A 14,523-nucleotide genomic window follows, 5' to 3' on the forward strand; every position below is an offset into this window, starting at 1 on the left:
GGAAAGGCTGCTCTAGCACTGTTGGCAATCTACTTCTGGAACAAGATGACTGATGCACGCAGTTGTTGCTGGCACAAGGCTGGGCAGTTTCCTGGAAGTGTTTTCTTTCTAAAAGGCACAAGTGTTTCCAAGGATCTCATGACAGCAGTCTAAGAAAATTTTGTTTCTTAGATTTTATTGTTTACTTGGCAGTAAATGTAACAAAAGCGGTAGGAAATGCAGAAAACTACAAAACTGTAACTACTGAAAGTAGCAGTGCAACTGCCTGACATGGTGGGTCTGCCCTTTCAGAAGAAGCGAGCTAGACCATGCCCCACATTGGATGAATACCAATGTGTGAGGCACTTTGACAGTCAGGGTGGAGATGCAGGGTTAGATGCACTCTGCCAGGTTTGCAGTGGCAGTCAGCACTTATTATCTCACAGAAAACCAAGTATGCCTCGTGACGTGTAAACAAGATCTTTTCAGAAGCCTCCATGAGAGCTATAAAGTGTTATGTACAAAGATCTCAGATATAATTCAGTTTTCTTTACACAAAGTATTATACAAGAACTACTACTGGTCACTGCAGCAAAACTCCTGCTCCTGTTACCTAGGAAAAAAGCAGACAAGCATTGTTTTCTTAAAAAAGCATTTTAAAGGTAAGAGTTGCTGCCGTATATGGTGCCTGATGGCTCATAATCACGTCTGATGGTCTGTGCTAAAAATACTGCTCACTAAACCAAAACACCAGCAGACACTGAATGAGCTGTGTGGGTGGTGGTAAGGTCAAGTGAGACTTGGACATGTGTAGGTACAAACATTGTCACTTAATGACAAGCTGGAGTTTCTCAATTTACGCTATGAATAGCTCTTCCCAGCATGTGCAGAGGCCAGAGCAAACTCAGAGTGAAGGCACTTCCTGGAACACATTTGCTGCTCAGTTTTGTCTTCTTTCAGCCACTGTCACCTGTGGTAGAGTTTAATTTCAAAACTGATCTCACTGCTTGTCAGTTTGGGCAAAAACTGCATCAGGCCACACTGGACAAAACCAATCCACTGAACAATATTCTTGCCTGACTCACATGTCAGTACCCTTCCCTTCACTCAGGAAATGTAGGGAGCAGTTTCCACCACATACTCTTTTGCAGCTTCCTTCAAAACAATTCACCCAGACATTTTTTCTTTTCCCTCAGAAAATACTTTTTTCATTTCCCTCATGCACCAGATTGCTCAGAGCTCCCTCCATTCAACATGACCTTGAACACTTCAGGGATGGGGCATTCACAGCTTCTCTGGACAGCCTGTTCCTGTGCCTCACCACTCTCAGAATAAAGAATTTTCTCTAATATCTAATCTAAACCTATTCTCTTTCAATTTAAAGTCCTTCCCCTTTGTTCTGTCACTACACACTCTTGTAAGTAGTCTTGCCCCATCTTTCCTCTTCTTTCCCTTCGAGTATCAGAAAGCAGCAGTTAGGTCATCCACAAGCCTTTTCCAAGCTGAAAAAATTTGAAAAAAAATTATTTTCTGCAAATTGCTTTGAGATTTCTGATTTGGTTTATGCAGAAAATCACATTGTGAAAAGCCAGTGTCCACAATGGAGACAGAGGAATCCTGCAACTTTATTTATTTTATTTGAATAAAGGGAGAGAGTTCACTGGGCCATACCCCTGCGGGGTCTCAAGATTTTGGAGTCGCAGCCTCCTTTTATCCTAAGCTCCCGACTGCACATCACCCTCTTCCTTTCCCCATTGGCTGAGACATTGGGAAGGTGCAGCTTTCCCGATCCGCCTGCTACACATTCCCCTAAAGTTCAGGAGTTCAAACTCCTGTTCGGGTTTCTGGAGTTTGGGTTCTGGAGAGCTCCACAGCCAATGCTCCAGCACCGGGCCGGTTCTTCCAGCCCTGGGCGTTTGTGAAGACATTAACACCCATTTCTCCCTTTAAGTCTGGACCACCCTTACCTCGGAAGTTTAGAGCAGTAACTTCCAATCCGTTTTATACAGTCTGACTATTGTACGTATTAGTTCACATTCGTTCTGTTAAGAGCATTTTTCCAGAATCCCACACCTCTCTGAGCTAAATTATGCAGTTTCTTTGATGTTGTGCAGAGGCGCAGTTCTCGGCGCTCGCCTGCTCTCGCCTGCCCTCCGTCTCCCCCGGGCGGCGGTGGATGGCCTCGTCGCTCGGCTGGCGCTGCCTGGCGGCGTTCTAGCCTCGGCTGCTCCGGCCTTGTCCCGCGCTCGGCGCCGCCGCCGTTGGGCCCCGCTCGGCGCTCGGCTGGCCCGCCTGGCCGGAGCTCGGCGCGGCGGCGGCGACGACCGACCCCGGGGCCGCTCCGCCCGCCCGGCCCGGCCCCGCTCCGGCCCCCCCGCTGCAGGTACGCTCCGGGCCTACGCGCGCCGCCGGCCCCGCGCCGAGGCCGCGCCGCCACTCCCGGGCGGGCGCGGCCGGCCCCGCGGCGGCGCCCCGGAAGGCGGCGGTGCCGACCCGTGCGAGGCCGAGGCGGGTGGAGCTCGGTCGGGAGGGGGTCGGGGCTCGCCGCCGGCGCTTTTGTACGGGAGTTCCGGGACCGCGGCCTTCCGTCGAGGGGAGCGGGGAGGCCGGCGCGCTGCCCCGGCCGGGCGCCGCGGCGGGAGGGCGAAACCCGCGGCGCTGCCTTCGCCGGCCGGCGGGGACGGGAGCGCCCGGGGAGAGCATCCCGCAGTCCCGGCGGGCCGCCCGTGCCCCCTGCCGCCCTCTTGAGCGTGCCTCAGACCCCATTTTCTGTCCCAGCTTGGGTGCCCGGTGCTTCCCCTTCATCGCCCCGTCCCTCCTGCCACCCCCGCGGCACCGTCCGGGGGCCTCTGGTCCGGGCTCGGTCCAGTTGCATTCTGACCCTGCTGCTTCGAGATGGTTTTTATTGTTGTTGTTGTTGTTTTCTGGCCTTACCCAAATAAAATGTGCAGGAAGTGTTGTCTCCTCTCTCTTCTGCTTTTCACCGTGTGTTGCAGAACACTTGCTTGTGAAAGTAGTGTTGGGCATAAAATCTATTCAGGTGTGCCTCTAGTTACGGCTTGTCTTGTGAAGAAACGAACCCAGCTAATTCACCAGCTGTGGGAACGTTTTTGTTGTCATCTACCATATTTTTCCTGACAGCACATAAATTTCTGTAGTGCTCATGTAGTGCTTTTTGGATTACTTGTGATGCTGTCAATACCATGCCTTCGGCTGCCTTTGTAAAGCAATCTTTCCTGTACTAAATCAGCATTTCATGTTCAAGAGATCCTGTAGGTAGTTACGAGTTTCTCACTATACTCTTTCAAGTATTGTTCTGTGGGAATGGACAAATTCAAGAATTGTTATCTAGATGCAAGCCCATCTTCAGGAAGACCAATTGTATGAATGTGGAGTCTGTGTTAATATGGTCAGTGCTCAGTGCTGCTCTGTATTCTCCTCTGTATGAAGTGTTCTTTGGTCTTTATTTAAAAACCCAGTGTGTTTTTCTATATTTGTCCTTGTTTACTGCTCCACCCAGCTTGGTGTCCTCTGCAAATGTCATCTGGCTTCTTTGCCTTTGCCACTCCCATCCTCTTTCAAATTGCTAATGGGAATGTTAAAAAGGGACCTAAGAATGACCTGCTGGTAATGTGCACTTATTGCCAGTCCCTTACAGGTCTGCTAAGTTTGTTGTTGGGTCAGTTTTCATAATGTGGTATGGGGTTAAATCCATGCAGATTTAAATGCCTTCTGAGTGATGCAGGCAATAGGACCTGAAATTCTCTGCTAAATATATAATCCTTTCTTGTGTTCTGAAGGGCTGCTGTAGTGCATTTCCTAACATTTATAACTCTTCAGTATAGCTTGAGTGCCAGTTCTGGAGTCCACAAATGATGCTTCTCTGGGTAATTTTTTTAAAAAAATTTGGTCCATTTCTATTTTGATGGTCACAAATAAGTGTGTTATTTGTGGTAGTGTGGTTCTTAATGAGTAGGGCTGTCCACTAACACTTATATTTTTCCTAATACTTGGAATGAAGTATGTATTTGGATCCAAATGTCTGGACATGCCTTTTCAAATTGAGTTTCTGGGCAGTTTCTGCCAAATGTTTACTTTGCTGACAGCTTCTTCTTAGTTTTCTTTCTTTTGCCCTTTTCTGAGTCATAACTGACCCTCTAGATTCTTGTTTAGTTGTTTCCTACTTTTCCATTTTCTGAGCAGCACTTCTAACTTTTATGCAGCTGTAACAACCAGTTCTAAAGAAGGCAAGCAATGATCCAGTCTGCCAGAAATTTGGCATTTGAATAATTGTTTTTTTAAGAAACTTCTGGAAAGAAACTCTAGTGTCTTTTATGCCATGGTTAGCAAGCTGACTGGGTCTTGCAGAGTTATTGTTGATGTAAAGACTTACAACTAATGCAAACAGAACTGAGGTACTTTTTTTCCTCTTCTGAGTTTCTGGGGACCTGATAAAGGGTGTAGTGCATGGTAATAGTTACTTTGTGCATTTTGTGTTATTAGCCCTGTGCTGTCCTGGCAGGAGAGTGATTGAAACAAAATATTAGTAAGGTAAAGACAGAAGAATTTTGTTTTAGAAAAGTGGGTAACAATGTGATGTGCAGTGGAAGAGGATTAATATTAGAAATATTTTATTGGAAGTTTATTACAGGATATAGTAAGGATATTTACATACAGGATACAGATATAGTTGCCTAAGGAAAGACCCATTGACTGGGTTGCTTGAAACAAGAGGAGACCTGCTCTCCTCTACAAGAAGCAGCAGTACTTGTCTGCATCTCAGGACTTGGTTGTTAGGAGTTCTGCCTGGGATTGTTGTCTAGTAGCTGTTTGTTGTCTCCAGTTTTTGTAAAGTGTTTGTTGAATGGAATGATGAGGTGTCAGGCTCGTGCAGGGAGAGCATCGTCTTAATCCATGTGCTCACACAGCTCCACTTTGCATGTTCTCAGTGAGCTGTTTTGGGTTGTCCTTGCAGAATGATTCCTGCTTCCTTCTTCCTGGTGTGTATTACTAATTCTCCACCTTGAGCAGCACAGAATTGCTGAGAGGAGTCTCTGACTCATGTTTTGGACACTTTTCCCCCTCCCTTTATATTTCTCCCACAGACTCAACCTAAGGCCAAGAAGGGCAACAGTGTCAAGAATTGTCTGTGTTTCTTTGCTCAGAGTCTAAGTCTTCATTGTCTCCCACCTCTTCTATAATTGGGATACATCTTTTTGTGAAGGCTTCAGCTTCTGTGTGGGTCATTTTTGCTTTTTGTCTTGTTACCATATGTCCATGTGAGGGAGAAATTATATTTTCTAAAACATATTCTTGTTTCCAGTTTCTTTTTCTTTATTACTTGGATAAGGTGCATGTGCCTTAAGTGCAGCCTTGCATGCATAAAACACTTTGTCTTCACCTTGGGGGTATGTGGTGCTGTTTCTGATGCTCTGCAGTGTTGGCACTCCCACATTGCTGTGGAATGTGTGATGGCATTTGACTGTGGCCCTTGAGCTTGAGGAACCTTGATGTGACTATTAATGTAAATAATGGGATTTTGAATTGAACATTCCTTTGCTTTTCTGTCTAACTGAGAATTATTTTTAGGGGGTTAATCTGAATTCTGTATTACTGTCTCTGTCTCTCTGTTGCCTCTTCTCTTCTCTTCTCTTCTCTTCTCTTCTCTTCTCTTCTCTTCTCTTCTCTTCTCTTCTCTTCTCCTCTTCTCTTCTCTTCTCTTCTCTTCTCTTCTCTTCTCTCTATTCTCTTCTCTTCTCTTCTCTTCTCTTATCTTCTCTTCTACTTCTCTTCTCTTTCTTCCTCTATCTTCCTCTTCTCTTCTCTTCTCTTCTCTTCCCTTCCCTTCCCTTCCCTTCCCTTCCCTTCCCTTCCCTTCCCTTCCATTCCCTTCCTTCCCTTTCCCTTCCCTTCCCCTTCCCTTCCCTTCCCTTCCCTTCCTTCCCTTCCCTTCCCTTCCCTTCCCTTCCCTTCCTTCCCTTCCCTTCCCTTCCCTTCCCTTCCTTCCCTTCCTTCCCTTACCTTCCCTTCCCTTCCCTTCCCTTCCCTTCCCTTCCCTTCCCTTCCCTTCCCTTCCCTTCCCTTCCCTTCCCTCCTGCTATGTATAGCACTGAATAAAATATGCTATGATTTGAGTATGGAATTGTGGAAACAAATTCTTAATCTTCCAGATCTCAGCTCTGCTGTTTGACTTACCTTATAGCTTTGTGAAATTATATTTATTCTCTTCCTGTCTTCTGGATTGAAATTAATATCTCTCTTCTCAAGAATTCATTAAGTTTATGTGGAAGTTATAATAATAGTTATGAAAGTGTTCCATATTCTCATTGTTAAATGAAACTATCAGACTCCAGACGTGGGTGATCACTTACATTTATTATTATTACTTCCCTTTTTATATTTACCATTCATTTTCTGACCTTTAGGAGTTGATATCTGCAAATTTCTCTTCCATGTCTTCATGATTTTGCTGTAAATAGCTAGAATTTTAATGTACTTCTTTTGACTGAAAAGTTCTTTTATATGTATTTGTCTCATTTAATTCAGACTGGGAAGACAAATTAAGATTCTAATGGCAATTAGCTCCTTGTTGCAGTCATACAGGATCTTGAAATGACAAAGTACTATTGAGATCTTTGTAATGTAATTGAATTTCCTGAGCTGTTTGTAGTTGCAGTTTAAAGCACAGTATTGAATTTTTCAATCATGAAGCACTGAGACAAGTTTTGTTTTTTAGGAATCCTGTTTTATGTGTAAACACTTATTGCAGTGAGTGCAATTTAGAGCAGTGTGTCTACTGCGTCTACAGAAAATGTGCTTTTGAATTACTTTCCATCTCTCTCTGGCTTTAATCAAGGGAAAACTTCAGCTTACATTATAATACTTTGGAGAGTATTTAAGAACTTGGAAGAGTAAAACCAGGACCATATAATGGTAGTGCCTTCATGGTATTAGTTTTGGATTCTCTTGGATAGTTGCATCATAAACTTTCTTTCACTTCTAAGTGTTTTTTTATTCTCCATGTTTAGGGGCACTTAGTTGAAGAATGACTCTTGTTCTAATTAAATTCTTAAATCAAGCAGCTTTTTTTTTTTTTTTTTTTTTTTTTAAGCAAAATCAAGGACACAAGTAGAAGCAGAACAAAAATAATGGCTTCTAGTTTTGCTTTTTTTATTGTTTTGTTTAATCATGTTTAAGATAGTTGTTGTTACCCATCTGTAGACTGTTTTTGTGGATTAACTTTGTTTAAAGATTCTGGTCCAATATAGCTTAATTTTAGATTTTTTGTTCATTTAGATACCACTGCAAAGTATCTTGAAGTTTTCTCTATGCAAAATATTTTCTGATGTGGTTTTTTGTTTGTTTGTTTGTTTGTTTGTTTGTTTGTTTTTTGGTTTGTTTTTAACTTGAGAAGACCTAATACCTCTACAAATACCTCTCAAGGCTCATCTGGAACTACCAGAAATGGAGTTATGGGAAGACAGATCGTGTTGTTTGAAGTAAATTTAAACATATATTGCTAATCAGTCAGGTACAATGCCAGAAATTCATATGGCCTTGTCATTTAAGAATGAGCATAGTCCTGTTCTTCCAATACTTATGTTTTGACCTGTGCAACTATTTGGGATATGAGTCATGTTGCCTATTTTTTACTAATTTTGTTGTTGTTATAGCATTTTTCAAATGCCAGTACTACTGGCAAACTAGGACTTACCAAACTAGGACTCCTCGAATTGTCTTGTTTGCTAAACTGAGTTGATTCAGTGCAAAAAGGGCAAATCAGCTTGTTAGTTTTGATTTTACATAAACTCTGTAGAAAATTTCCCTCAGTTTTTCAGGTGGAGACACAAAAAAGGTTAGTGAGAATGGCATGACATTTGATATTGATTGAATAAGTATTTTTAATAAAATTGCAAGTACAAGTCAGGACTTCTATCTGGTGTAGTGTTTCTTGGACTTCTTATATGGTGTTGTTTCATGCAATTTAGGAAAATGATGGACTCAAAATCTCCATATTGCATAAGGGAGGGAAACACAGACTGTAAACAAGGAAGGGAACTAGGAAGTCCCTGGAGCTGTGTGATTGCTTGTATATATTCCAAATTATGTTCTAGGCATCTGGTTTGTTCTTGGAGATCAGTCTGTGGGTGTCAGAACCAGATTTTATTGTTTTATCAGTGAAGTGTCTGCAAAAGGAAGGGCTGTGTAGTTCATAGTCCTTGACAAGATGATCTTTGGCTGTTTTTGATGGGCACGTTTTGCTTTTTTGAGCCTCTGAAAGCACAAGAGGTCTTAGTAAGGCAGTTTGCTTCAAAGTTAAGCTGTATAAAATACAAGGGGAACCGACTTGTAGAAAATCCTTAGAGGAAATAGCCTGTCTTGTGACTGCAGCCTTCATTAGGATCACTGTCAGCAAAGATAAGGCATTTGGCCTGTAGTGCTGCATACACTGTTTTCATGCCTGTCTGATGATCTGATTGCTCTTGGAGAACCCACCCACATGTGCAATAGTGGTAATGCTAAATTATTGCTAATATTTATTACATGAAAAATTACTAACATTTATTGAATGCAGTAAACAGTTCTTTTGGATTTTTTAATTTGTTGCTGGTATTAAAACACGAGATGCTGCACTTTGGAATAATAGCAATGGCATTTTTAGTGCTGGACATGCTGCTTAAGAACAGGCATTTTGAAATCTCTGGCTTACAAGATAGGTAGGCATCTGGCCAGAGCTGGGGGAGTTGAGTGTAATAATCTATTTCCTCCTCTTTTCTAGAGACACAAGTTTGCCTGTGGTTTTGCAAGACAGTGGTGTGCCTCATTGTTCACCACAGTTTTGGTTTTGTTGTGTTTTGAGTCTTTTTTTTCCCCATGCATGTTCTTTTAATACAAAGAATACAGCTCTGTCCCATCAGCTCTGTGTGGATCATGGCTGTTTTACAGTCAATATCTTCTGGAAGTCTCAAATCTTGACAAAGGGACTTGGAGATCAAAACTACTGGCATGTGCTTTTTTCCCTGTCGTCTCTTACAGGGAGTCTTATAAATACATTCTCTCTGTGGAACTCAGATTGCAAAGTCAGTGACAGCTTTGATATTTCACTTTATATTGCCTCTTTCTTCATCAGTCACATGAGATCTATTGGGCAGTAAAATTATCTGAAATTATGTGGATATTTGTATCTTCTGGATGGGTCTCCCATTGTAAATATCATTTAGTGATTGCAGCTTTGTTTGTTTTTTTTACTTTTTTAAACACTGAGGGAGCTATTTACACTGATTCTCTGCACATGCATTAGGAGAGGCTTTTAGTGTTGGGCTCAGCACACAACCACAAAGTTCTTTGCAGTGGTAATAGGTTAGTCTTGAGAGCTGAAGGCCATGTGAAATAACATTTTTCCCCCATGAAGAATGGAATAACATGAAGGTGCTATTGCACTATTTGTATCAAAGCCAGCTGTGCTTCCAGCATGGTGGTACCAGAATCTCCACAAAATTAATAGCAACAAAGATGGGGAGGGGACACATTGAGAGATGTGGGGCCATCATCTCTGTAAAGTGTTGAAGTTTTGAACTGGAGTGGTGAGCCATTGCATAATTACTCTATGGCAAATTGAATGAGCTTCTTTTTATTCCTCTTCTCAGACCTTTTTATCCCTGTTTTCAGGGAATCATGTACTATTATGAGATAGCACCAATTTGCAGCTTCACTGTGGTTCTTTAGAGATTCAGCATCTGTAAAAGTGACTACTAGTGAACCTACATTACTCCAATACTGGGAATTCTTCAGGCTTCTTTGAGAATGGCTGGTATAGAGCAAGTAAAAGGCTTGGGTTCAGGCTGTGTAATGCTCTTTCTAAAACTGTAAACAGCCCAGCATGTTGTCCTGAAATACCCTGAAGGGAGAAAACACTTAAGGAAAGAAAGCTGCCAATTACAGAAAAAAATTCTTGACTCTCCATTTTCAGAATTTTCTGTGGTGCTCTGGATTACATTCAGGGCATCAGCTAATCTTGCAGTTGTTGGACACTTTTGGTCATCCTGATTAAACCAACCAACCAAATCTCCCTTCTTCCCTCCAGAAACAAACAAAATAAAACTAACTCAACAACAAGAAGAAAACTGAACAATGCCAATCCCTCTTTAGGTCGTCAGCTGTTTATCAGTTGTGATAGTTGTGGGTATTTGTAATAGACACTGCTACTGAATCAGTCCACCCCTCCTCTGAACAGGCCTGATCCAGTGAGCTGCAAGCTGTATTTATGCTGAGTCCCAAGAAGTATTTTCAAACTCCCCTGTATTTAATTTAAACTTTGTTAGTCAGATGGCTAATGAATAGCTGTAAATATGGTTGGTACTTCAATGGTTTTCCTGCTAATGGTATTTAATAACATGCTTTATATTTGTACGTGATGTTTCAAGTGGGTATATTTACTAGGTTAGAGAAAAAATTGGCTCCTTTAACACCCTCACAGAAAACCCCTATACAAACCAAAAACCTAAAAAACCACAAAACCAAAACCCAAAAGCCTTACACCAGAACAACCTGAAGCTGCACGCATGTTCCAACAGAAAGGTTGAAGGCTTCCTGCTAAAATGAGCAAAGATAGTGTCAGATAATGCCACTGCATGCCAGTGCTACACTGCATCTGTTTCTTCATTTGAAGGCTCTGAGTTTCTTTGCCTGTCTGAAGTGTTGCTGAATGTGTCACCAGCTAGTGGAGCAGTTAGTTACTGCTTTCAGACTGGTTCAGACAAAGACTGCAGTTGGGCTCGTGAAGGAACTCCAGGTAACATTGAAATCTCAACATTGCTCAAGAAGGATACATTCAGTTTTTTCTGAAGAGATCCCTTTTAAAAATGTTGAGCAGGTTTGCAAGGTACTGTGAAGGCATTAGAGCCCTGGGTGTTTCCTTTGTTTACTTTTAAAATGGGATAAAGACATGAGTCAGAAGAAGCTGAAAAATGAGGTACAGTCTCTGAGGAAAGAATATGAAGTTCAAACACTCAGGCTCACATATAAAGTGTTTGTTATAGCCAGATTAGTTGAATAAATTAGGACACACATGCAGAGATTTAGATAAGCTGTCTTAAGGTATGTATACTTGGTTTTATATAGTGAGATGACTTGGTCTTTCAATAATGTGAATATTAGAACTTCACTGACTGCAGCTGTAGGAGTTATTTCCCCATTTATTTTCCAATTTGTAGCTTGTCCATGGCATAAATAAACTTAAAGTCGTTTATTAAACCTCTTGACTTCCTTGTTGCTATTGTAGTTTAGGGAACATTAATTCTGGTAGGACTGAAATGTTCTAGGTTGTCAGAGCTTGTTCTTTCTCATGAGTGATTGTTGTCCTGCTTGTAAATTACCATGAGCTCAACTTATATATATGGTTTATCCTTCACAGCTATCAAAAATATATTCCCAAGTTTAAATCTTTTCAAACTTCCAGCTTATTCTGACTGCAGGACCAGTCTTCCATTGGTGTCCTGTTTATGTGTTTATTCTTGGGTTGTTGTAATCCAAATTCCTTGAATACACCCATATAGAATATTCACCTACTGTTTTCTTAATTTTACTAGATTAAGAGTTAAACTAGATGTACAATTCCTCCTGTAAGGTAGACTTTTTGTTGCCTGTATTGTTCTGAGCTGGCCTTCTCCTCCATTCTGCTTATATCAGAATCCAATAATTTCTGAACAGGGGTGCCTGGGGCTGTTTGTGGAATCCGGATCAGGATTTATTAGCATTTAGCTAAAGAAGATTTTTAGTTTAGGAATTCCTGTATTATATTGTGCTTTTGGATATATCGGTCACAGTTATCCTTCTAGCTTTTTTGGATCTGGGCTTTTTTAATCTGTACAGTTATTTTTAAGAATTCTCGTGTAGCATGATATCTTTAGTTATTGTGTTGCTTTCCAGTAAGGCTTTTATTTTGTAGAATAATTCCTACCTAATGTTTGACTAACTTTCACAGATTCTCAAAAGAAGGCTTATTGTACACCATGGAGTTCATCTTCTCTAAAATACATGATCCCCATGCTGTTCACATTAAGCATCAGAGAATTTCCAACTAGCTTGACTTTCACTGTGGAGAATTTCTTTTCTAGGAAGATGGATGTCTTTACTTGTTAATTACTTCAGTACTCTTTATTTTACTTCTACAAATAAAAACTGGTGTGCTTTTTTAGAGCTCATTTTCCTGGCTTATCTCTTTAGGCAGCTCCTCCCTATGATCTGCAGCTGTCTTAAATCATCTGTTCATGAGAGTTTTTTTAGGGAGCGTGGGAGGAAAGAAAATATTGCTGATGACCATTCTTAGTTCTGTCATGTAACAATTTGTCTCTTGTGCACATGAGCCTTTTTTCTTCTTTATGTGTTTTTTAATTTTTTAATTTGTTATTTCCTTCTCTATTGAATATTGATGGTTTTGTTCAGTGTGACATGAACTGAGTAGGGTTTATCTTCAGATCCTCATGTTATCAAGAGATGTCAGAGTAGCATGCACACTGCTGGAATCAGAATGTAATAGCACTGCAGCAGTGTTTCTTAGTTTATCTGTTCTAAGAATCTTTTCTGGAGAGCTTTTTGTGGCAAACTCCAGTGTATGGCACCACTGCAAAGCTGTGTGACTTCATTGCTATCCATCACTGTATTATTTATTTATTATATTTATATAGCTTTTTCTTGTAGACAGTGGTATTAAAGCTTTCCTTTACAGCTCAAAGTGTTTCTAAAGCATTATTCTTTGCAGCTGTCCGTTACTTGGGTGAACTGCTGTTCTAAGAGCAATGCAGATTGAAAGATGATGTGCAGACAATGGAATAATCTTGGTGGACCTGTCCCATACATTGTTTTCATATTTTGTAAGCTGTTGTTGGAGTCGAAAATAATTTGGACTTGAGGTCTGTCAATTGTCTGACCTTTACAGTTTGGCCTGTTAGTGAAATTTGAGTAGTTCCTGGGAGATTCCCCATATTGTCAATTTGGTAATACTGTTCCTCTAGGTTTCAGACACCCTTCCCAGATAGGACCTAAATCATCAAGGTATAAAGACTGTATCTTCATAAATATTTTCCCTTTATTATATACAGTAAGAGATGAAGGAAAGGGAAAGAATTTGAAGGCAAATTTTTAATTCTCCATATGTGTAGTATGCCTAAGGCACATGTACAAGGGAACAGTTAGATGCTTTCAAAGTAATCTTTGTAGAAATGTCAAAGTGGGGCCTTGATAATGGAAGCAGGTAGCAAAGACTGTGTAAGAAGAAAGATTTGTCTCTCAAATCTAGTATTTTTGGGATTTTGAAGTTTTCACTTCATCTGGGTGATCAAAGTAAAAGCTGCCTTCCTTATCAGTCTCTTATCTTTTTAGGTTTCCATGAAGATAAACTACTGAAATGTGGATAGCTTGTTAGTAGCTTGGTGGTGGTTGTCATCTGGAACCTGCTGGTGTCTCCTCTCAGTGGCAGGCGTGGTGTTGGTAGCTGAGAGCCATGAAGGTTGTCCCAGAGAAGAATGCTGTCCGCATCCTGTGGGGTAGGGAACGGGGTACCCAAGCCTTGGGTGCTCAGCGACTTCTGCAGGAGCTGGTGGAGGATAAAACTCGATGGATGAAATGGGAGGGCAAGGTAAGGTTGTGGGATAGAGCTGCATAGCTTGATCTTGGAGTGGGGTAAGGGAGGCAGGGATTTGAAATAAATTGTCTTGTGATTGTGCCTTTGATGTGTTACGCTTGATATGCTCTCTGGCTCTGTTCAGTTCCTGCAGTGATGTGATACTAGATATGTTCCTGCAGCGGGTTCCCCTTGTTGTCTGTGTGGCTTACAGTTAAAGTATGATCATATGACTCTTGCAACACTTCCTGCTTTGTTGGCTTTTTCAGAAAGTTGAGTTACCAGACAGTCCACGCTCCACCTTCTTGCTGGCGTTTAGTCCAGACAGGTAATTAACTCCTAGTTCATTCCCTGTTTCAGCAGTCTCCCTACACTTACAAAAGTGACGGAGGCTTGTGCCCATTGAATTACCCAGTCCTGAACAGCTGAATGAAACTTCTGGTTCCTGACACGCATGGATGGAATGTGTGCACCTTCCTAATCTCACAGCTTCGAGCATAGATGGTGTTTAATTTCTGAGGTACCCAGGTGATACGAAGTTCTAATGAAAAAGGATCTGTGCAGACACCGTGGCATTTCATGAGAAACTAAAGGGAGTAAAGGATGGTTTAATGCAACATGCCCAAATGGTGTGACACGTTCATTGGGATATCTAGGAATAAAGAACAGAGCAGAATGATGTGTGTATTGGAAGAAATGGAGGTGGGATCTCCCATAGTATCACTTGATTTGACACTGGTTGAGACAGGTGGAGAATTGGGAGTATTTGCCCCAGACTGACACTCAGGAGTGCCTTCTGAGCTGCATGTTCATTCTGACGTTCAAGGTCAAGTTTGTGCTTGCAGATTCAGATGAGCTCATGTTTGCATGGACCCTGAAATCTGGCTACAGGAAGCTTTATGACTGTTGCTGAAACAGTAGCT

The 14,523-nt window shown here is 41.6% G+C and overlaps 1 protein-coding gene across 3 annotated transcripts in view; it reads left to right on the forward strand.

The window, feature by feature from the left end:
* Positions 1-2,167: 2,167 nt before the first annotated feature.
* Positions 2,168-14,523, forward strand: part of AMBRA1 (autophagy and beclin 1 regulator 1) — a 128,194-nt gene continuing 115,838 nt past the window's right edge. Inside the window, exons 1-3 of one of the 3 annotated variants that reach the window (XM_079309212.1) lie at positions 2,168-2,362; positions 13,360-13,615; positions 13,870-13,928. In XM_079309212.1, the coding sequence (XP_079165338.1) occupies positions 13,481-13,615; positions 13,870-13,928 (194 nt within the window). In that variant the 5' untranslated portion in view covers positions 2,168-2,362; positions 13,360-13,480. Of the gene's footprint in view, positions 2,363-13,359; positions 13,616-13,869; positions 13,929-14,523 lie in introns of those variants that run through there. The other 2 variants (XM_079309214.1, XM_079309213.1) reach the window with 2 other exon arrangements.

Source organism: Erithacus rubecula (genome assembly GCF_903797595.1).
Source record: "Erithacus rubecula genome assembly, chromosome: 6".
Lineage (NCBI taxonomy): Eukaryota > Metazoa > Chordata > Aves > Passeriformes > Muscicapidae > Erithacus > Erithacus rubecula.